Source organism: Xenopus laevis, chromosome 6S, assembly GCF_017654675.1.
Source record: "Xenopus laevis strain J_2021 chromosome 6S, Xenopus_laevis_v10.1, whole genome shotgun sequence".
NCBI classification, from domain to species: domain Eukaryota; kingdom Metazoa; phylum Chordata; class Amphibia; order Anura; family Pipidae; genus Xenopus; species Xenopus laevis.
The window spans coordinates 97,488,404-97,513,044 of record NC_054382.1 but is presented as its reverse complement, the minus strand read 5'-3'; the positions used below and the strand labels follow the sequence as shown (position 1 = coordinate 97,513,044).

At 39.4% G+C, this 24,641-nt stretch overlaps 1 protein-coding gene across 1 annotated transcript in view; it reads left to right on the top strand.

Annotated features, from left to right (window-relative positions):
* The first annotated feature begins 3,396 nt into the window (after positions 1-3,396).
* The window catches only part of trappc8.S (trafficking protein particle complex subunit 8 S homeolog), a 58,694-nt gene continuing 37,449 nt past the window's right edge, over positions 3,397-24,641 (top strand). Inside the window, 8 exon segments of the mRNA NM_001091720.1 lie at positions 3,397-3,725; positions 8,970-9,164; positions 16,542-16,631; positions 18,962-19,136; positions 20,360-20,513; positions 21,174-21,264; positions 22,564-22,820; positions 23,761-23,876. Coding sequence (NP_001085189.1) covers positions 3,569-3,725; positions 8,970-9,164; positions 16,542-16,631; positions 18,962-19,136; positions 20,360-20,513; positions 21,174-21,264; positions 22,564-22,820; positions 23,761-23,876 — 1,235 coding nt within the window. The 5' untranslated portion in view covers positions 3,397-3,568.

The following is a 24,641-nucleotide window of genomic DNA, read 5'->3' as shown; positions in this document are numbered from 1 at the left end:
ATCTGTGCAAAGAAGCGCGTGTAGCTGTCTGACACTGAGAAGCACGAGCAGCGACTGGGCAACATTCTACTGTCTGTGTCTGGGTTGCCGGGTCAAAACCAGCCCAAGTCAACTACAAAACCAGCCCCAAAACTAGCCAAGAGGAGCTTCAAAAGTAGCCCCAAAATAGCACAATATGCTCAGTGAAAAAAAAAGACTAAAAAATAAATGAATACATTTGAAAATATGGCTTTCTCAAATTTTCACTGTTTCTCAAATTTTTCCATGAAGCCAAATGGGACAGATTCACCAGGGACGTACCGACAGAGGGGGGGCCCCATAAGGCCCTAATACATACACACCATTTCAATAACTATTGGTAAAACAAATAAACCTCTACAAGATTTTTGCCCCCAAATTGTCTGAAATGGAGGAAAGTCGCGGGGAGGGGGAATGCGAAAATGCTTAAAGGGATACTGTCATGGGAAAATATGTTTTTTTTCAAAACGCATCAGTTAATAGTGCTGCTCCAGCAGAATTCTGCACTGAAATCCATTTCAAAAACAGATTTTTAAATATCCAATTTTGAAATCTGACATGGGGCTAGACATATTGACAGTTTCCAAGCTGCCCCCAGTCATGTGACTTGTGCTCTGATAAACTTCAGTCACTCTTTACTGCAGTACTGCAAGTTGGAGTGATATCACCCCCCTCCCTTTCCCCTCCCCAGCAGCCTAACAACAGAACAATGGGAAGGTAACCAGATAGCAGCTCCCTAAAGCTGGCCATAGATGTTGAGATTTTTAAAAGATCAGATCCTCATCGTGAGACCAGGTCCGGACTGAGAATAAAAATAGGCCCAGGCATTTCAGTTACACAGAGGCCCGATCAGCCCACACAGGGGCCCAAACAGCCCCCACCAGCCCACTAAATAGTGACTTTCTATGGCACTTCATAGCAACCCCTCTGGCATTTGCCAGAACCCACAGATTGCCAGTCCGGGCCTGTGTGAGACCACAATTTTCTCGGATCGATCGTACGATCGTATGAATTTACCATCAACTAAAAAGACCAATTTGCCAGGAAAACAAAGGGGAGCTGCCTGCTTGGCCCTGCAAACATAGATAGATTGCACTGGGACTGACAAAGATTTTTTGACCTGGCCGATCAATTTCCTGACAGATGTCGGCCGAAAAATCGCAAAATGTACGATCGTTCGAATCCCACTAACCACACGATAATTTCGAAGGATTGGTCGGACTTCCCTAAAATCGATCGTTCGGCAAGAAGAATCGTGGCGTCTATGGGGAGCTTTACACAAGATAACAGCTCCCTGGAAGATCTAAGAACAGCACTCAATAGTAAAAGCCCGACTGAGACTGATTCAGTTACATTAAGTAGGAGAGATAACAGCCTGCCAGAAAGTAGTTCCATCCTTAAGTGCAGGCACAAGTCACATGACTGGAGGCAGCTGGGAAACAGACAATATGTCTAGCCCCATGTCAGATTTCAAAATTGAATATAAAAAAATCTCTCTTTTGAGAAATGGATTTCAGTGCAGAATTCTGCTGGAGTAGCACTATTAACTCATGCGTTTTGAAAAACTAATTTTCCCATGACAGTATCCCTTTAAGAGGGATAAGAGACTGGGGTACAGAGCCTACAATCTGGTAACTCCCGAAATCTATGCAAGTCAGTCCCATTGCATGCTGGGTATTTGTCGTCTTACATTCAAGTTGGCAAATTGTTAAATAAAAACTACATTACCCAACATGCACTGGGAGAGGCAGGCTTGGCACATTAGGGCAAGAAAAAAACTTTGGCTGGTTTCCAAGAACAAACCAGCCAAAGGCCCAAAAAGTAGCCCAAATCCGTACCTTGTCTAGTTTGTACTTTCAAAACCTGCCTGGGCTTTCAATTAGTAGCCCAATTTGGCTGGAAAACCGCCAACCTGGCAACCCTGCTGTGTGTGTTCAATAAGGGACTTACATGTTGCTTTTCCTTCTAGGAGAGGAGACTCTTGCAATAAGTACCCCCTTGTCATCATCAGGGCTACCAGCAAGAGCTATCCCCAGTACAAGATCATATGGGGTCCCTGTGATATAAGAAAACATGTGGGGTCTCCAGCAATGACAGAGACCCCTACAGCTGTAGCTAGGGTTGCTACCTTTTCTGGAAAAAATACTGACCTTCCTATATATTTATCTTTTTTCCCTATTAATAACGTTGGGATCAACCATCATTTTACTGGCCTGGCTGGTAAAATACCGGCCAGGTGGTAACCCTAGCTGTAACACCGATAGCCCATCCCCCCATACTGCTCTGTCCTTTATAACTACTCCAGTAAAGCCAAATATGTCCCACCAATGTGACCCCTTGGCAGCTTTTAAGGGCCTGCACCCATAGATATTGCTTTATAGCTGGAGTTGCCATACAAACAAACATTGTTTATGCAAAATGGGAAAATGACCATGTTGTTTAAAACAATGAAGTATAGGGGAACAAAGTATTAGGCCAGCAGTCACATAGGTACACAGGGTGGAACTCTCTGCCCACCAGTAGCATGGTGCAATAATGAAAGAACATTGTCACCGCAAGCAAAGTCACACCCTCCAAACCAATAACCAAAAATGAAGGAACATTGCCGCTGCACCCAATATACGCCCACATCTTCCCAAAATGCCACTCTTGTAATCTGCACCAGCCATGCCCATTCTTAAAGTCCCACCCAAGCATGGCCCAACAATACAGCACTTCGACTGGCCTTTCATTCTTTGCTTTTTTTTTAACTTTGATGGAGCTGCCATACAACCAAACACCATCTATGAGAAACATGGGGGACCGTTAGGGTTGACACTTTACCTCTTTAAAGCTGGCCACGTATGGAATCCACAGCCTCCATAGCGAATTAGCCATCAATTTAGATGCATGCTGCAGACTGAACTGATTTATGTGCAGCCATGCATCTAAATGAATTGCTAATTAGCCATGCAGCCTGTGGATTCCATATGTATTCGGTTTTAAAGGGGTGAGGTGCCACTCCTAGGGACCCTAGTATTGGCCCATGGGTTACCAGGGAGGTATCCTGGGCAGAGAGCCCTAGCAACCAATAGCACGGCGCCCAATGAAAGACTATTGCTACTGCACACAATGTAACACCCTCATTGTCCCAAAATGTAGCCACAAATCTGTCTCGCCCTCTTCACTAATATTCCCCGCTTCATTGCTATGGGAACTTTGGCAAACTGTCCAGGATCAGTACAAGTCACAAATCAGTGCGCGAGTCCGTGCCGTGCCCGCGCCCCCTCTCTCGCAATGACAGACGCGGAAGTCACATGACCGTCCCGCACCAGCTGATGGGACCGGGCGGAGTTTGTCATAGAGGAAGAAGAAGAAGCAGCAGCAGCCCCAGAGTGAGCAGCTCCAAGCACAGGACAGAGAAGCTCATACATTTCCTACATATTCCGTACAGCTCCTGTGCTTGTCATGCTGCTCTGTGCGCCTATTGTACCGTGATCCGGAGCTCCAGCGTGTTGGCTACAGACGAGTGACAGGAAGAAGGGAACCTTTGCCGGTGCTCGGGCCTGGGATGGCGCAGTGTCTGCTCTCCGTACATGAGTTTCTGCAGGATTCCTTCGTTCCTCAGGTGGCCGCACTTTGCAGCGAGGAGGCGGAGAACTTGGCGCAGAAAAATCAACTCTCTTTCTGTGAGCTGGTGCGACCCTTCTGCAGGCTGAGCTCGGAGGGTGAGTGACAGTCCCCGGCATCCCAATGTCACTTACGTCTCCCACACTGACCCTAGTCTTCTGACACTAGTCTTCTGACACTAGTCTTCTGACACTAGTCTCTCACACTGACACTAGTCTTCTGACACTAGTCTCTCACACTGACACTAGTCTTCTGACACTAGTCTCTCACACTGACACTAGTCTTCTGACACTAGTCTCTCACACTGACACTAGTCTTCTGACACTAGTCTCTCACACTGACACTAGTCTTCTGACACTAGTCTCTCACACTGACCCTAGTCTTCTGACCCTAGTCTCTCACACTGGCCCTAGTCTCCCACACTGGCCCTAGTCTCCCACACTGATATAGCTGCTGCTTACAGAAAAGTCTACTAAGGGGCTGCTCCCTCTTGCATGTCTCTAATTTGCATACAAATCTCATACAATGGGGACTAAGGGGTCACTGCATGGAATTTCTAGTCCTTGTTGTACCACAAAAGCTAGCATTCTATGCACAAGCTGCAGCAGGGCCATATGAACTGCTGAACAATTATAGGTTTTGCTTTATTGTTGGCTGGATAGAGAGAGAATTGGTGGTGGAACACTATCATGTCAGGGGCCTCTTCGTTAGAAATATGTCAAATTGTCTCAGAACTTTTTTTGATATGCAACCCCTCACATCCCACTGACAGCTCAGGGCTTCGGGGTGCTGAGAACTGTAGTTTAACAACAGTTGGAGGGGCTGTATTCCTAGAGCGCTGTTTAATTTTTGCATTGAAATTAGGTCTCAATTGCTCCTTCTATGTCTAGGGTCCCTTGAATGGCACATTTACTGTTTATTCAAAATATATTTTAGGATATCTTGTCATTGTTTTCAAGTTATTTTCCTAGCTCTTCTGCCTCTTTCCAGCTTTCAAATGGGGGCAAATGACCCCTGCAGTTTCTGTCCAAGCCTTCTACCTAGTTATTTTCTAGTGTCTTATTCCAACTGCTGCTTGGTTGCTAGTGTAAATTGGTAACTAGATAGCTGTTGAAATTCCAAATTGCAGAGCTGCTGACGAAAAATCAAAATTTTAGAAACAAGACCAATTGCAATTTATTCTAGTGGTTTTTATACAATGGAGCACTGTATTCAAATATAGCTATTTGCCCCTGGTTTAAAATTATTGAAGCCTGATTACATAACTGCAACTGTATTACCATGGCGAATGAATAATGCAGGATCTTCAGCATCATACATGTGGCTAGCAATGTTGGACAGGTAATAGAATATGTTTAAAGGAGAATTCATCCCTAACATTAAAAAAACCCTTACCCCTACCCTACATAGACCCCCCAGTCTAAGTGTTACCCCGGGCAAATGCCCCTAACGTTTTGCTTTACCCCTCGGTACAGATTCAGGCATCGGAGTACACGGGCGCCATCTTCTTCTCTTCGGAAATCTTTGGAATGAGACCAAAGTGGCTGAAGTTGGCGCCCGGGAACTCCGTTGCCTGAATCTGCACCGAGTAAGTAAAACGTTTTGCCTGGGGTAACACAGTCTGGGGGGAGGAGGGAGGGGGGTCTATGTAAGGTAGGTGGGTGGGGGTTTTTAAACTTTAGGGTTTAGTTCTCCTTTGAAAGAAATAATTTTGTTTATTGGTTGAAGCCATGTGTACGGTATATCTTAAAATCGGTGCTTTAAGGGTGATTTTGTTTTGTGTTTCTAAGTGGACAAGGCTTCTATTACCAATAGTAAATAATACTGTGGCCTCTGTTGTCACGATTGTTTTCCCTGTGCTAGCCTCTAGCTGTCTTTCCTTACTCCCAGGTGAAGAACCTGTGCAGAGCTGTACCTAGTACTACTGGTGCAATTGGTGCTGATTCAGCACAAAGCAATCTAAGCAGTGCATGTGGTTGAGAGGTTTAGATTTAACTGCAAAATGCAGACAACATGATTTGCTCAGGGACTTATTATTTCAGTTCATATTGTTGCTGTGCCGTTTCATGTGTGATATCCCCAAAATTAATTTCAAATTGTAGCAAGAAGCAGCTAAACAGCAGACAGAGCTGTGTAAAGGTTGCTGCCACTGAACCATGTACCAGTTGAATTAGGTTCTCTGGAGTAATAGATCCCCATTTGTAAATCTAGTGGACAAGGTTGAGCGTGGTGTTCTCCAGTTTTATGTGGTCTGCGGCTGTTTGTCATTATCTGGGCCAGTACCACTGTGTGTACAAGGACATTCTGGACAGTTATTGCACTTTATGGCAGTAGTTTAGAGAAGACCCTTTCCTGATTCAGCACCATTATGCCACAATGTCCAAAAGTGAAGGTCATGCAGAAGCAGTTTGCTGAGATCGCAGTGGCAATCAACCCATCGACCCAACACTGATGGAGGAACAACTTCCTATTAATAACTTATGAAAGCGATACTGACACGTTCCTATAAAAATCATAGAAACGTGTCCATATCAAGGAGGTGCTGCACACAAAATATTTTCATCTAAAACGCCCGCAAACCTTTGTTAAGTCGACCCTCTGACACTGCTAACGGATATTCTGCATTGCTTCAGTGACGCATGGCTGCGGGCGGAGTGATCCTTCCATAGGCTGAAGTCCTGTTTTCAGCCCAGCGTCACTGAAACAATGCAGAAGATCCGTTAGCAGTGTCGGAGGGTCGGCTTAACAAAGGTTTGCGGGGCTTTTAGAAGAAAATATTCAGCGTGCAGCACCTCCTTGATATGGACACGTTCCTATGATTTTTATAGGAACGTGTCCGTGTCGCTTTAATGAGATTTTGACAGACAGGTGTTGGGATCAATGTTCCCTCTAATTCCTTCTTGACTGTGTGGGCAAAAAAAATTATTTTGCGCACACGGTTTAAACTTGTGTGCACAGTTCTTAAAAACTGTGCGCTCAGGTCAGAATTAATACAAAATGTTGTGTTTTTCTTTGTGCGCACCACAATTTGTTGTAGTTTCTCAAAAACAGGGCTTTCTTACCCTCATGTGTTTTCTCTGTGTTGCACTTGGTCTTATCCCTGTGCAGATCTATCACACTTTTATGTCATAATGAATGACCAAGCAGTATCTATCATTGGGGCTCATTTATCAACATTGGGCATATTTGACCGTGGACAGTTACCTTTAGCAACCAATCAGTGATTAGCTTTTTTAAGACCACTGCAAGTAGAATAATGAATGCGGCAATCTGGTTGCCATGGGTTACTGCCCATGGGCAAATTTGCCAAGTGTTGATAAATGACCCTCACTGAGTTCTAGAACTCCTGTCCTGGCAAACACTATACTTGCTTGTTTCTAAGTTCGTTTCCTCACAACTTTTCTTTGGGGTATTTAGATGCATTCCTATTTCTACCAAGTGTAGGATTGAGGACCCCAAAAATGGGTTACTCTTTTGATAAAGGAGAGTGAGGTTATTTGGGAGTCATTTTTCTCTCCATCTCCAGGTGCCAGTAGTTGTGGGGTTGGCTCCCATTCTCTGTTAGCCTGCACCTCCCCTTGTAGAATTTTTAGGTGTATTGATAACCTTCTATCACTCACACACAATAACAGGAGAAGAGCGAGATCACAAGGTTTAATTGTATTCTTTGTGTTATTTCATTTTCTTAACTCATGGTAAGCTATTAACATGCCACAGTCTACAAATATGTTTGTGACCTGAGTATTTTTAAGTATATGTGTGTATAAATAAGGCTTATCCTATGCAAGGCTTGCTGCTACATGTGTGTGGCTTTAATGTTGATATTTTCTATAGTACATAAGTCTATATTTCTGGGCAATAGTAGAAGCTACTTAATTCTATGCATAAAATACAGTTTTAGCTTTACTTGTAGTAGAGCTTGCAGTGGCAAGTTTCCACTTCAGTTAGCTGTTTTAGGACTGTCTTTACATTTTCTTTAAACATGTCTTATTTTCAGTTCCAAGACTTTGTGTATAATTTTAGTAGACGATTTTGAATTCATAAGAATGGTCAAAAGGTGTCTTTTTATTCATGTGTTATCATGTCCACCCTTCCTTTGCATGAAGTTTGTTGAGTTTGTGTACTGCCATTATTCAAATAATGCACACTGAACCGTGCACTGTGAAAAAACTGATCACTTTTATAAATATCATCACAGATCATGACTTATTCTGCACAGTACTGTTCTGAGAAATATTTTTGACTGCATTAATGCAGTGCTTGTGGAAAAAGTCTTTACAATGTGATGGGTCCTGTTTGTCAAAGGAGAATCTATTGAATTCCAGCAGTTGTCCAAATTGTAATCTCTAAAATAAACAAAAAAGCAGTGAACACTTAGGGGTATATTTATCAAAGAGTGCAGTTAGAGATCTCCACAGTGCGCAGAGTGAAATACTGCCTCTCTGCATCCATTTCTATGGGATTTTTAAAGGCGCATTTATCAAATGGTGAACTTTCACTATAACCCATTGATAAATATGCCTTTAAAAATCCCATAGAAATGAATAGAGATAGGCGGTATTTCACTCTGCGGACTGTGGAGATCTCTAACTTCACTCTTTGATAAATATACCCCTAAGTCTTCACTGCTTTTTTGTTCTCCCCCAGGTCTTATGGTACATGCTGGATTCTCAGCTGGTATTAAATATATAAAATTAAATATTCTGCATAATTTCTGAAACAATCAAGTGTATGTTCACTATCCCTCTCTCAGCATCTGTTTCTCTTCATTCTGACTTCATGCAGCAGTTGGGTGTCAGATATTCATTGACAGTTACATCCAATATCTTATAGGGGGGGCCTCATTTCTTAGCAGATCTATTAGAGCTCACTCACATAACTGATTCCAGTACAAACAAAATCTAACAAAATAACTGCCTTTTGCACAAATCCTGCGTGTAGAGAGGCATGATATCTGGTGATTTTAATAGAGTGAGCTCTAATACATCTTCTAGGCAAAAGGAGCCCCCCTATAAGATATATTGGATCTAACTGTCAATGATTATCTGACACCCAACTGCTGCATGAAGAGAGAATGAAGAGAAACACATTCTGAGAGAGCAATAGTGAAGATAAACTTGATTATAACAAAAAAGGTACAGAATTTTTAAATGTTTACATGCTGAAGCTTATATAAAATTTTCATTTTTGTGATAGTTCCCCTTTAATGAGTGGCCACTTGGATGGGCCAGCAGAGAATCCGCCATGTGTACCACTAGCCTTTTGTACAGTATAATGATCTACTTTGACTTATTTATTTTAGTTTTTAATCAATTGTTGATTCTAATGTCATTGTTTTTCAGTTCATATGAGAGATCCCAGCAACCAGCTTCATGTGATAAAGAACCTGAAGATTGCAGTCAACAGCATTGTTACTCAGTCACCACAGCAAGCAGGAATCAGGAAAATTTTAAACGATGTTGTCTCAGCTAGCCAGCCTGCAGAGGGTTTAGCACCAAATGTCATCACTGCTGGAGATTATGACCTGAACATAAGTGGTATGTATTTTTCTGCTAATTAAAGTATACATTTTCAGTTTATTATCCACTTTGTAAGTTTTCAAAGAGAAAAAAAATGTTATTAAAAGACACCAAAAATAATAACAAGCTATAGTTAACAATGAGACATAACATTAGCCATACACGTGGTACAAAGAATAAGGTACATAAAAAGAAGAGGTGCACTGTCCATTGTAAAATGTTCGTGATTTTGGTCCCTGCTGGCTGTCTAACAAATTGGATTTTTTACTTTTCTTGTCCTTTAGATGGGTAGGTAAGCTGGATAGTTTTATGGTAAAGTATGTCGGACTGCTCCTGTATTACTCTGTATGAGATGTACATCAAATTTAGAACAGGTTGTTCTGCGCATTAGAAAGCAATATGCAGCAAACATGGTATTCTGTCCGCATTGTACATAATCATGGATTTACATACCTGCTTTAAAGGAGACATTTTGTGTAAAAAATAAGAATGTACCAGTGCATTATAATCATTTAGATATAGAAGAATTGTGCTTAAAAAATTAGACTTTCAGTGGGAAAGAGGAGAGCACTCAAACGCAGATTAACTGCTTGTGATTAATATTTATTTAAGCTGCTGTACACAACATGTTTCGGGCTGTAGTTGCCCTTTCTCAAGTGTGCTTAAAAAATGTAGTACTTCTGGCTGATTTATTGAATATTTCTGCAGAAACCCTAATAATCCCTCCCTTCTCTTCCACTTCCTGCTCCCTGAATTCCCAGGATGTGCAGGGGGAGCCGACGGCTCTCAGCTCACTGCACTGTAGGACAGGAACCAATCAGCAGCTAGCAGGACCTGATCGGGAAATGAAGCAACACCATATATTACTTATAATTGCCTACAAAATTAGGGTTTTTTCATTTATCCTATATGTCTCCTTTAAGGTTTGTATGTGTAAACCAAGGAGGGGTAGAAAATTGGATGACTGATCCTTGATTTCCCTAGGACTCAACGTTAGATGATAATCATATAATGTTTATTTTTTAGGCATTCCTGACTGGCTTATTTTAAGGTTTTTTTTTTTTTACTGTGCTCATTTGCCTTGCTACAATGTAGCCAATCAGAACTTTCATATGTAAGCTAAACAGTAATTAAATATCAAAGTCAGCAGCTAAAGGAAAAATAAAAAGAATTGTATGTAAGAAACATGGGCCATTTTGTATTTGTCTTGATTTTAATGGATTTTCTCCATATTCAAAAGCAATACACGCACCCCCCCCCCCCAAATATAGACCATACCTCATGTTTTGGCACTAAAGTAATTATTATAAACATGATTTAGGGCAGGAGTGCCCATACTATACTAATACAAAGTAGTAATTGCTCACGCACACCTGTCTGTGTAGATAATTCCAATTTCCTTGGTGCACAGTGATAGAGGTAACCGGCAACCTCAAATCTGATACTAAGAAAAGGCACACTGGCACACAAGCTGTGAATGCAGGTGAACACCTTGCAAAGTTTTATTACCGGAAGTGCAACGTTTCGGGGCAAGCCCCTTTGTCAAGCATGCTTGACAAAGGGGCTTGCCCCGAAACGTTGCACTTCCGGTAATAAAACTTTGCAAGGTGTTCACCTGCATTCACAGCTTGTGTGCCAGTGTGCCTTTTCTTAGCATACTATACTAATGCAAGGTCTACTTTTAGCGATGTTTGCCCATTATGATCTCCATCCATAATAGGATTGTTAGCATTCTGACAATCCTATTATAATGAATTTATATTACTATATTTAAGAAAAAGCTATTTTTATGTAACCTTAACATAATAATTATCTGAATGAAATAGGAGGGTGATTTAGACAAGCAGTTTGTTTGTTGATCTGCTGATCCTCAGCTAAAGGTCTACTGGTGGATCCCTATCTTCCTTTTGGACACCCCTAATTTAGGGTTTACAAAAAATCTGTTGGTGTGTGCATGGGTGTGTTTATTTGCTTGGCCTGGTTTGTGTATAAAGTAATTTAGAATTAACCCATATATGTTTTTTATTGCATTCCTATGGAGTTGGTAAGTGTATTTAGGTCATGTCAAGGATAAATCAGTGGATCCTTAGTTAACATCTGCAACATTTCACTCCTGCACAGAGAACTTTCTTCATCTTCTGCATTTTGTCTATATGCAGGTTATCTTTAAAGGAGCAAATAGGAACCAATCTGACCCTTTGATGCTCTTCCCACTTGATATTATATCAACATTAAGGGGCAGATTTACTAAGGTTCAAATGGTAAATTGGTAAATTTGATTTTAAAAATTTTTTTGGGTCAAAACTCAACAAATTTGAATTTTAAACCACCAACTCTAATTTGAATGTGAGATTTATCACAACTCGACTCTGGAAACCGTTCTAGTTTGATACTTCGCCACCTAAAACCTGACAAATTCATGTAGAAGTCAATGGCAGAGGTCTGTTGAACCATTTCAAGATGTTAAAAGCCTTCCTGACATTTTTTGTTTTTTTATTTTCAATTCAAATTCGATTTGGATTTTCAGGTCATTCCTATTCAAATGTTAGCTGTCCGAGTTTTTTCTTAAATAACCTCCCATTCAAGTTGTAAATACATTCGACTTTATTAGACTTTATTAAATTCACATAACTTCGAAATTCTATCTTCAATAAATAGCCCCCTAAGTAACCCCAGAGTTGCTGTGTGCATCTTCGCAACTTCTCCTCTCTTACTGTATATGCACTTATATAGTTATTTTACATGCCAAGCAGTTTTAGGTTGTTGTAGTTTTGTTCCTTGAAATCATATTACTTGCTTTTTTTTTCCTCACTTTTTTTTTAATTTACTGTTTTGATTTACCCAGCTAGTTTAATTACACTACTCATCTAAATACTTTATTGAACTCTGTTAAAATAGTAAGTGACAGTCTAAGGGCAGGGGCACACGTACAGATTCGGGGAGATTTAGTCGCCTGGTGACTAATTGCCTCTTCTGTGGGGGGGACAATATCCCCGAACTGCTTTCCCCCTGACTTCCGCCTGCTATAATGAGAAAACGACATCGCCAATGCACTCGCGGCTCTTCGATTTCCAAAGTCGCCCGAAGTTGCCTCACGAGGAAGAGGCGATTGGTCGCTATGCGACTAAATCTCCCCCTATCTGCCTGTGTGCCCCTGCCCTAAATATTCCTCAAACAAGAAATACATCTCTTGGTGGCAAATATATATTCTTTATCTCTCACTCTCTCCCCTCTGTAGAGGTCACCTCTGAGAAAGACGCCTTGGAAGTAGCTTGGAACTCATTTATTATTAAACATGTTATTTACTTATTTCCTATAAGAGTCTATTTAAAAGTTTATTCAATACTATTTTGTGTTGTATAGTGTTTAACATACTACCCCGAATTTACATCATGAAAGGTATAGAAAGAGCCTTTATAAAAAAAAACAAAAACATTTGACATCTCTGTTATATTTTGGTGTTTATCATGTGCATTATGTAGCCCTTTGTTATCTCCTCAGCAACAAGTTTCAGCATTATAACTGACTCTATAGCTTTCACCTGCCAGTGATGAAAGTCCCGACCATACCTGCCTCTGCACATTCATTCACATTAGTAGGCGGCATTATTTAGGGATCGGGTAACATCCTAAATGATAAGTTATAGTTGAACATCCCTATTTAAAAAGAAAATGGCATTTCATTATTTCAGAGGTTTCCAGGTAATGTGGGACCTACCTATACACACTGTAAAATTTTTAAGAACGGAACATCACATGTGTAATGTACTAATTCGATAAGAATATTGACAGTAAAACAATCTAGTGCCTTTGCTGCTTCATGTAGAAGGAAAATTGTATATAGCTCAGGACCATACTTTTAAGGGAACAGTTCAATGTAAAAAATAAAAACGGGGTAAATAAATGTTTCTAATATAATTAGATAGCCAAAAATGTAATGTATAAAGGCTGGAGTGACTGGATGTCTAATATAACATAATATAACCCTGCTTTTCAGCTCTCTAACTCTGAGTCAGCGACTTTAAGGGGGGGCCACATGGAACATAACTGTTCAGTGAGTGATCCTCAGCATTCAGCTCAGATTCAAAAGCAAACTGTTATGACCCATGTGGCCCCTCCTCAAGTCAATGATTGGTTACTTAGAACAATAATAATATTATAGTTTAGGGGGAGTCCAGTTTGCCAGTTCACACAGGGCAACAAAGCTGTGTGTTTAAATGAATGGTTACTACCTGGTAACCAATCAGTGGAAAGTGAGAGACCTGAAAGCAGGAAGTGTGTTATTTTACACAGCATATCTATTTACCCAGTTTTATGGTTTTAGGGTCAGGCCACACTGGGTGTTTTGGAGAGATTTGGTCGCCTGGCGACTAATCGCCTCGTTTTTGCGGCGACCAATCTCCCCAAACGCCTTCCCTTACTCTGTGCCGGCTAAAATGAAAAAACACATTGGTTTTACCACCAGCGATTCACACATTGCCTATGGGAAAGCTTTTTACTAGGGAGTGCAGGAGATTAGTTGCCCAGAGAAGCAGCGATTTATCAATAGCGAGTAATCTCCTGGTGTGTCACTGCCCTAAAGCTTCCTTCCCGCTATTTTGTTAAACAGTAAATTGGAATTGGTATGAATAGTGCTATATTTTGAACTATCTATTCTGGAGATGATCTGTTTTCACAATTGCTGTATTTATTGCATTTTCTCCTTGCCACATTTTCAACTAAAATATTACTTGGTTAGTTTGCTGCATTTCATAGGTTTATCATACCTCTATCCACAGACTGCAGCCCCATGCAACTTGAGATACAGCACAATCATCCTCATCTCAACTTCAGGTTCTGTCCACTCTGGCCTTGCACTGTTTCCACTATGGAAGTCTCCAAACCCCCCCCCCCCCACACACACACACACTTTCCATAGATTCTGTGAAAAACAGAGGTTACTTGACCTTCTAGAATCCAGGACTTTACATTAGATGAGGAAGGGTTTGAATGACTCTGTGAGCCTAAGGGCAGTTGGAAAATGGTTCCAACGAGTCCGGGTCAGACTATATCATAGTTTCCTTTTAATCTGTGGAATCATGTATGTCTGTATACAAAAAAAAATGCTAACACTGTACTAGCTAACATGTTGCAAGGGAGGATAAGTACAGTTGACAAAGAGACTAATTAAGTCCCCACCATATGAAAATCAAGTATAGAAGACAGTGTAGCCGCTAAAAGTTCTAAAGCACTAGACCAGAGCGCTTAAGTTTGTTACTTTCAAATTTTGCTGGAAAGTTTTCAGGCTACTCTTAGTTGAAAATACTGTTATCACTTTATAGAAATGTGACTGTAACCTTGCTTTAGTTCTAGAAGTATCTGCTGTGTAGCCAGTCTCCACACCTTGCTGCAGATTTATAAAAGTGTGAATTTAGAACTCACCACAATGAAACTCACCCTCTTTCTATTCATTCTATGGGATTTTTGAAAGCCTATTTATCAAATGGTGAGCTCCAGTGATAAATACGATTCTAAAAATGTCACAGGAATGAATAGAACACGGGTGTGTTTTTCTGTGGTGGGTTTAATCTCACATTTTGATATATCTGCCCCCCTTGTGCCTCAACCTCTGTTCTATGTAGATTGTACACAGGGACCTCTCCACCTGTTATTGGTTGTTTTTGTATGTAATCTTGTATGTTCAATGTGTACACCCATTTACTGTACAGTGCTATAAAATATGTTGGCACCTTAACTAATAATAATGAACACTGGAGGCAACAGGTAAAGAAAGTCATTATGACGTTTCCCCCATAAAGAAATGCTTAGCAACACTGTCAGACCAAAGAGAGCTTGTAGAATACGAAAGAGATTGCAGTGTTTCTAAGTCAACTAAACATATACAATTCAGTTTAATCAACTCATGACACTTACATTTTTAAAAACAACTGAAATTTTAAAAAATGTATAATATTTTTTTTTTCACTTAAACAATACTTTGAACGTCGTCATACAATATTCTTTGTAGCATGAAAATGTCTCCACTGTTTGCTCATGTATAGTGTTTATATAGCAGGTGTTGTAGTTTTAATGTTGAAATGGCTTTGCCTTAAAATGAACTTTTAGCATATTGTAGACAGCAGTATTCTAATGCCATTTGCAGTTGGTCTTCATTTTTAATATTTTGTACCCGTATAAGATTTTTTTTTTGAAAATATTTAAATTGTGCTGTTGTTAGGCTTAGAAGGGGCACTCTGGGCGATTCAGGGAGATTTAATTGCCTGGTGACTAATCGTCTCGTCTTTGAGGCGATCAATCTCCCTGACGCCCTCCCTCTGTCTTGCGCCGGCTATAATGAAAAATCGCCTGCGGCATGGCACACGCGGCACTTCGTATTCTGAAGTTGCCTCACGAGGAAACTTCATTCGACTTCTGAATACGAAGCGCCGCGTGTGCCATGCCGTAGGTGACTTTTTACTATAGCTGGTGCAAGATAGAGGGAAAGCGTTCAGGGAGATTGGTTGCGGCAAAGAAGAGGCGATTAGTCGCTAGGTCGACTAAATCTCCCCGAATCGCCCATTGTGCCCCTACCCTAACAACCATGCAGCAGTTTGGAAATAAGAAAGACCTGACTAGACAGATAACCAATAAACATAAAAATATAATTGAAACCTTACTGGCAATGCTTTATTTATTTTTAGTGGAGGGGTCAGAGACCCTGACAAGTTAACATTTTCTGTTGCAGACCAAATAATAATTTAGAAAAACAAAAACCAGATGAAATGTTTTTTTGGATATGTCCATTGTACTAGATTTAAAATCGAACTGCCCCTTTATATAGTACAGTCCTCTCTCCCATATTTGTCTATATTCAGGCTTTAACTTGCAGAATTACTTAAAGGGCTACTATTCCATAAAAATGTTTTGCAGAATTATTAGTGTTAATTCTGTTGTATATATGCAATAAAAATATCTTTCTAAGCTGACTTTGTGCACTGTCACACTAAAGCTTCTTTAATAATAACACTTGGGAGAAATATAGGATGTTGTAAAGAGACTTGAGAACTGCAAACCTGACACAAGCTAGGGCTGAAATGTCAGTAACACCTTTATATAAGATAGCTGGAATCAAATCAGAGGAAAAATAATCCGTTTACGTTTACCTACAAGGTGAACACAAAACATAAAATAAAAACAAAGGTGTAGTTGCCCATTAACAACTTTACAAAACATTACTTTTAGTAATCGTAAGATTTTTATTTCTGGTTTTCTAAAATTTTTTTAAAGGAATTCATAGATGCCGGCCTACTTTAATACTCCATATAACAGTGATTCAGAGTAGCACTGTGATTTGTGTGCATCTTTGGTTTAATTGTGCTAATTCTAATCATTTTATTTCTCTTTACATGCCTTACAGCAACTACAGCTTGGTTTGAGTCTTACCGGGAAACTTTCTTTCAGTGCATGCCAGCTTCTGACCATGAGTTCTTAAACCACTACTTGGCCTGTATCCTTCATAATGCAATATAATAAAGTGTGTGCTTGATCAGTAATATCAATAATGGATACCTGGAAATTAAATTTTTCCTTCAACTCATGTTATTTCATAAATAGCCTTTATTTAATTTGTGTTAGGGCATTGCTATGGGTCCAACCTTCAAGACATTTGTATCGAAGCATTTTTAGTTTTCAGATTTTTTTTCAATAGAATAACTGGCAATTGATATCCCGATAAGGTAGTAAAACTTATGCGAGGTATGGTATTCTTTGCACAAAGTACAATAATATGCTAAGCTCTGTAAAATATGTCAAATTAGGTAAAATGGATGTTCTTGAAATATATCTATAGTATGGGACCTGTTATTCAGAATGCACGGGACCTGGTGTTTTCTGGATAATGGATCTTTTTGTAATTTGTAATCTTCATACCTTAAGTCTACTAGAAAATCATGTAAATATCAATAAAACCCAATGAGTTGGTTCTGCTTCCAATAAGGTTTGGATATATCTTAGTTTGGATCGAGTACAAGGTACTGATTTATTACTACAGAGAAAAAGGAAATCCTTTTTAAAAAACCTGAATTATTTGATTAAAATGGAATCTATGGGAGATGGCCTTTCTGTAATTTGGAAATTTTTGGATAATGGATCCCATACCTGTACTAATGGATTCAAGGCTAGCTGTGGTTGGTATTTATGTCCCACTGAGCCATTTTTCTCAGTTTATCATCTAATTTGGGAAAATGTAGGGAACACATTACATTATAGTTGCAGCCCGTTGTTTTTACTGACACTGTAAAGGTTTTACCTCAAACATCTGCAAATTGATGACTTTTCTTTTGTAGCTCTGATCTAGCATGTTATAAAGTACCAGCCCAGAACTTCAGTGGCACCATAAAAGTAATGATCCATACCTCCGAAGTTATCCACAGGAGAATCCCATCTGGCTTTTATGTGCCAGTAACATTTCACATGCTCAGTATGGTGTGGCCTGCTGGTGAAAATCTAAGCAAACGTTATAATCTACACCCATGTTACCACAAGACCATATCCACATTAATTGTGGTAACACACCAAAAAGACCAAATAGTTGGTGCTGACTGCAGGGTTATCACTTATCACTCATATGTGAAAAATGTAAAGTCATATTAAGACATAACCTTAAATCCATATGCCTCCTCCTCCCCTGCCAGTAACGTAACTATGGGGTGGCGGGCCTGGGTGCAGATCGTGCAGCCAAGCCTGTCCACCCCCTCCGGAAACTTTTTTTTCCCGCTAGCATGAACTGCCGGCGGCCTCGCAAGGGGGTGTGGGCCCTGGTACAATTGCACCCGTTGCTCCCCCGGTAGTTCCGCCACTGTCCACTGTGGTTAACACAGCTCCCCCAGCACATGATTTATCACCATAGGGGCCCCTAACAATTATTTTCAAATGATAACAAAACCCCAGAACAAATACCAGGCGGTTATGTTCCATCGGCAGAGCACACACAGGCAGAGTATGGCACACACAGGGAGCAGTGTGGGTAGTTTCAGTCTGGGTTTTAGGTGTGAACAGTACAGGCCTTTAGGGGCGTGAACAATAGAGGTGTCACAAGTGTGAACAATGCAGGGGGATTACAAGTGTGAACAATGCAGGGGATTAGAGTAAAGTCAAACCTGGTAATTTAGTCACCCGGCGATTTATAGCCTCTTCTTTGGGGCGCCTAATCTCCCCGAACTGCTTCCCCCTGTCTTCCACCTGCTATAATGAAAAAACGCCTGCGGCATTGCACTTGCGGCGCTTCATTTTCCGAAGTCAGCCGAAGTTTCCTTATGAGGCAACCATATAAAAACCATATAACCATATAAAAAACGAGGCTGAAGGCCATACAGGTCATGGAACTCCAAGGTAACTTGTAATATCCTCATATTTTGCAACTGGGGGTAATTTATTTATTATAATACACAAGTTTCAGTGAGTCATGTGACAGAAATGACATCAGAACTCACCGATTATAACTGATGACATCAGAACTCACTGTTTATAGTCATATAATTTACAAGATTTTCATGGCTCTTGTGTATTATAAGGATGTAATATACAGGATATTCATGGCTTATGTGTATTGTGTAAAAAAAAATAAATTAATCCTTTTAAATATTGTTTTATCAGTCAGGGTTCCTCACATTGTAGTTGTGAGATGTACAAAGTGTCATACAGTGTCTTTTTGCTAACATACTATGCTCTTCAAGTATGAAATTGAAAAACTGTTGGAAAGGGTTACACACTGTGAATGCATAGATAAATGTTAACATTTCATCTCTTTGGCTTATTAACCTGAACAAGCTTTCTCAGGCATGTTAATAGTTTCCTCACATGAACCGGAGCCTTTGGAACAGTTCCTTAAGTTGTCACAAGAGCAACACCGGATTCAGCACAGCACTGACTATTCATATCCAAAATGGTTTACACCCAACACACTGAAATATTATGTGCTGATGCATGATGTCAGCACTGTGGATGAGCAAAAGTAAGTACAAATATTTTTTTTTTTTTTTTTTACATTTTTATAAAACTTGGTACACTGGACTGAAACAAATGGAAATTATTAAATATTAAATTGTCATACAGTGTAGCCTTATGATGGCCATTGAACTAATCAACCTATTACAAGAAAAACCAAAACCTGTACATATATTCCATTTCTCTTCTGTAAGACAAACTTGTGCAGCTAACTTGCTGTCACCTTAATTTCAGATATTATTTCTGTCTTCACATATATGCCTGCTAAGACAGTAATAAACATGGTTTAGTCAGACTATGGGGCAGATTTATCAATGGTCGAATAGTAAATTCGATTTTTCAAGTGTCAAAATTCACACATTTGAATTTAAATCCCCCTATTTGCATGTAAATTAGAATGTGAGATTTATCACACCTCGACCATGGAAACAGACCTAATTTGAATATTCGCCGCCTAAAACATGCCGAGTTCATGTACAAGTTAATGACAGAGGTCCATTGAGCCATTTGGAGATGGTAATAGCCTTCCTGCATTCAAGGTTTTTTTTCGGGAGAAAAATCGATTTGTACGAATCAAATCGAATACAATTCGAATTCTCGGGTTGGAACCATTTGATTAAATATAAAACATTCAATATTTTTTCTTAAATAACCTCCCAGTGAGTATATTCAAATAAAAAAAAACAAATTCACATCAATTTGAACAGTTATATGCGACTACATGCCCAGTAGCCATTTTAACTACTGGCACATGGGAAGGTTGTTTTTAAATAACCCTTTGTTATACACCATTTTTATTTGAGTATTTTTTGTGTACCTCTTGCTAGCAAACAAGCACAATAGAGGAGATCTTGAAGGCAAAACTGTTGCTGTGTATATTTAGTTTATGTAACTGTAAACATTTCCATTGATCATAAATACACCACAGTTCAAGCTGAATAAGTTATAACCGAGTAATAGGTAATGTCCAATAAGTTCGGCAGTGGCTCACTAGGTATTTTCTCAACCTGTGTTGTAATATAGGAGGACAAAAGTGCGATCTTCAATCTTCTGCTCAATACAACTGACAGCGTTCTTTCTGAAATTAAATAGTCTTTCCGTTATATTCTTTTGCGGGGGAAGGCGGATGGGCATGGGTCAAAGAAAAAGAATCTTAGTCCCATTTATAATTCAACAACCTTATACGTTTCACTGCTTATTTTATTGACACCTTTTATTTTATCTATAAAGGGCTGATTCAATTTATGAGGAAATGATACAAAGATATGGATCTCAGGGATGCTATTTGTTAAAGATAAACTCTCGAACGTCCAACAGAGCAACAGATGAACAGATTCCAGATCCATGGAGCCAGTATCTCCAGAAGAATTGTATTCAGAATCAGGTGTGTTATGTGGACAATAACAAGTGCAAACCAAATCCTGTGGATTGTTGCTCCACCTGCCACCAAGGAGTTCATAGTTTATTTCTGATTGGATAAATAGAGCCATATACAAGCAGGAAAGCAGTGTGCAGAAAGCAAGAAATAGGTACGGCCGGCCATTTTTTTGCACTCTACTGCACGTGTTCTTTCTACAAAAATGCAGCTGCAGGTCTCCGTGCTCAGAAACACAGAGACCTGCAGCTGCCCAATGAATTCAGTGTTGCCTATAGTCAGCAGCGCTGTATTCATGAGGGGGCACCAGTGTGTCCATGCTCTCACCACCTAATTTGCATGTCATTCAGATGCGCAAGTAAGGGAGTGGCACCCCCAGCAGGTTAGGTGGTAAGAACATGGCTGGCCTGCAGTAGTACAGTGCACTTTTGCCAAGGGGCATATAAAATTCCCCCAAAATGTACAATGTTTAATTACTAGTCATTACCTGTAATGCTGTTTTTCCAGTTGATATTGCCTTTGCCTATGCAAACAAAACTTTTGCCTAGCTTGAATTATGTAACCTGTTTGTTTGTTTTTTGGGAACTGTACCATCATTTAATTTGAATAATTACAATTTAACTTTTCTTTGCCTGGAGCAAAGTAAAACATGTATTATTTTCTTCTCAGGATCCTAATGAAGCTGGTTTATATAGCAGTGCACCAAATAAGAATGCAGAACATGTGATCTCTGTGGATGGATTGGAGAACTCTATGAAAGGTTAGCTTATGAAAGTAAATCTGGGTCTTGCAACACTGGAATGCTGCAAAACGTCTCTTAGATATTTAACTCTGAACTCTCCCAAATTATAATCATGAAATTGCAGCCCTTATCATATTTCTACCATATTAGGGACCACTATCTCTCTGGCTTTATATCTATCTTTTGCTTATTCATGTATCAATTAAGTAAAATCATTTTACTGTGAAGGTTCTTTGTCCTCTACATCTATTCTGACTTCTTATCCCATAACACCATCCTGTAGGTCATCTAGCGCTCACTGCACAGAATTTTGCTGTCCTATAAGGAGCATTAGCGTAAACATGCTATAGATCACCGAAAATCTAATATCTCAGCATCTACTTGCATTTTTTCATGTTGCAGTATAATGGGCATGCTCAGAAGCACCGTTATAAATACATGAATGTAGCAAATATTGGTTCTTATCATGTTAATGATATAAAAAGTGCTCACCTCTAAGGCTTCTCGCTTTATGCAGTGATTAGCACTGGGTAACAACGCGCTGTCCTTACTGAGGGTTCATATCCACAGTTCATATCCACAGCTTATTTCTGCATCTGCACAAGTGTTGGCATACTTATTAGCATTTAGCCACTTGCCCATCAAGATGTAAATCACATAGACAGCAAGACACTCTGTATGGTTACCTTTAGTTATTTGAGAAAGCCCCTTGTATTTGTCCTTCTATTGACCTAAATGGTCATCATCTGCATTCTGCCTGTGCTTCAGGCAATTATCACTCAGAAATGCAGCATCTCCTTACCCAAGTGAACTAGAAGGGTCCAACTAGTTTCTACTTATGTTACTTACTGGTTAGGCAGTTATGAGCATTTTTCTACCTTACCACTAAATTGGAAATTGCACCGACAGCAACTCACTGGCAATTGCACAATTTAATTTTCCAGTTGGATTATTTCATCTTAATTTATTTTCAGTGAAGAGACTTTCTCAATATATCTATTAGATTTATCCACTTATTCCAAACCCCCATATCATTGCATCTCTGTGAAACAGCTTCATTATAATTTAAAATTCCATACAGTGAATTAACATCTGCAGATTTTACTTTTTTTTCCCAGTCCCACGCAGTTTTTTCCCCCTGGAATTTACTCCAATTTTACACAGTTCCCTGGAAAATTTAAAATGATTTGAAAGGGTTCTACATACTGTAGTATCATAGAGCCCTGTCCAGCTGGTTTGTTTGCAATAAATAAAGGATACTTGTATGGGAAGATTGTATAAATGTTGCAAGAGTAAAATATGCTCTCTTTTTGGCAGATGTTTTATCGAATAACTTTCAAGTTCACCGACTTCAGCTTGATCACATGAATGACTGCAGTGGAAGTTTGGATGGACTTGATAACAGCAGAATTCTTGGATCAGTGAATGATACAAAGAAATCAGGTGCTGGTACCCCTCATGGTACATCTTTGACTCTTACTGACCATGACCGTATTAGGCAGTTCATACAAGAGTTCACATTTCGAGGGCTCTTGCCCCATGTAGAGAAGACAATTCGACAACTGAACGACCAGGTCAGTTAAATACTATAAAAAATATTGTTATCACCCTGCCATACAGATGTTCTTTGTGCAAATTGTGCTGAATTGTAGAACGATGTACAGATTCACCATCTGCAGCAAGATGTTCTTGCAGGTCTTTGGAGGTGATCTTTGGATTGTCTGTAACCATTCTCACAATCCTCCGCATATGCCGCTCCTGTATTTTTCTTGGCCTGCCAGACCTGGGTTTTACAGCAACTGTTCCTGTGGCCTTCCATTTCCTGATTTCATTCCTTACCTCTGAGATAGCTTTTTGTAGGCTTCCCCTAAACCATGATACTGAACAGTCATTGTTTTCAGATCTTTTGAGAGTTGTTTTGAGGATCCCATACTGTTACTCTTCAGAGGAGGGTCAAACAGAAGCACAACTTGCAATTGGCCACTTTAAATACCCATTCTCATTATGGACACACCTGCCTATGAAGTTGAAGGCTTAACAAGCTAATCCAACCAATTTGGTGTTGCCAGTAATCAGTATTGAGCAGTTACATGCATTCAAATTAGCAAAATTACACGGGTACCCAAATTTTTGCACAGCCAGTTTTTCACGTTTGATTTTCATACAACTGAATACTGCTTCAAATTATAAATGTATATTTAAATTATTCTGAGAGGGGTTCCCAAACATTTTCATATGACTTTATGTAGGATATGCATGAACTATATCTTGCCAAGCAGTAAGATGTGTTTTTAGCAGAATTGTCATGAATTTTCATAGAGCAAAGATTAGTTAGAATAGATGCTCTGCAATATAGTCTGTAGTACAGCCTTGCAAATTAAATCATACACAATGTATACAAACTAAACTATACATATTATAATCACAGTGCATTTCTTGTCTTCACATTTTTTACCCATATTAGTGGGATCTACAATTATGAGTGGCTTAATAATGTATGTATCTTCTTTTTAGCTAATATCCAGAAAAGGACTGAGCCGATCGTTATTGTCTGCAACCAAAAAATGGTTCAGTGGTAGCAAGGTACCAGAGAAAAGTATTAATGAATTAAAGAATACCTCTGGACAGCTGTAAGCTTTTAAAAATATTTTTTTAAAGCATTGCATTATAACTTATCAGATCATGGAATGCTCCTCTGATCACTAGCAAATTCATTTCTCCTTTACTATAATTATGAGGTTGACCTCATTTAGCCAGAAAGAGTGAGGTGCAAGTTTAAGTGCTATTATGCATGCCCATCTGAAACTCACACTATCCTAACTGTGCATGACTGCACTGGAATACAGAAGTAATAGTTATGAAATAAATGTTTATGTTAAAAGAGTATAAATGAACATCCTCTTTTTATGCATTGCACTTTTCACAATGGAATCTTGTTTATTTATAGGCAGAATACTAAACTAAATTTACACAAGCTATACAGGTATAGGATCTGTCGTCCGGAAACCCCTTATCCAGAAAGCTCCGAATTACGGAAAGGCCGTCTCCCATAGACTCCATTTTATCCAAATAATTCAAATTTTCAAAAATGATTTCCTTTTTCTCTGTAATAATAAAACCGCACATTGTACTTGATCCAAACTAAGATACAATTGATCTTTATTTGAAGCAAAACCAGGTTTATTTGATGTATAAATGGTTTTCTAGTAGACTTAAGGTATGAAGATATAAATTACGAAACATCCATTATCTAGAAAACCTTATGTCCCAAGCATACCTGTATAAACTATTATTGTCATATTGACTGTAAAGAAATGTTTGTGCATTTGAGGGCTAAAACAAATCTGTGGGTTACTTTTTCCTTGAGCTTTCTTTTTTTATCGTTTGGATCCCAC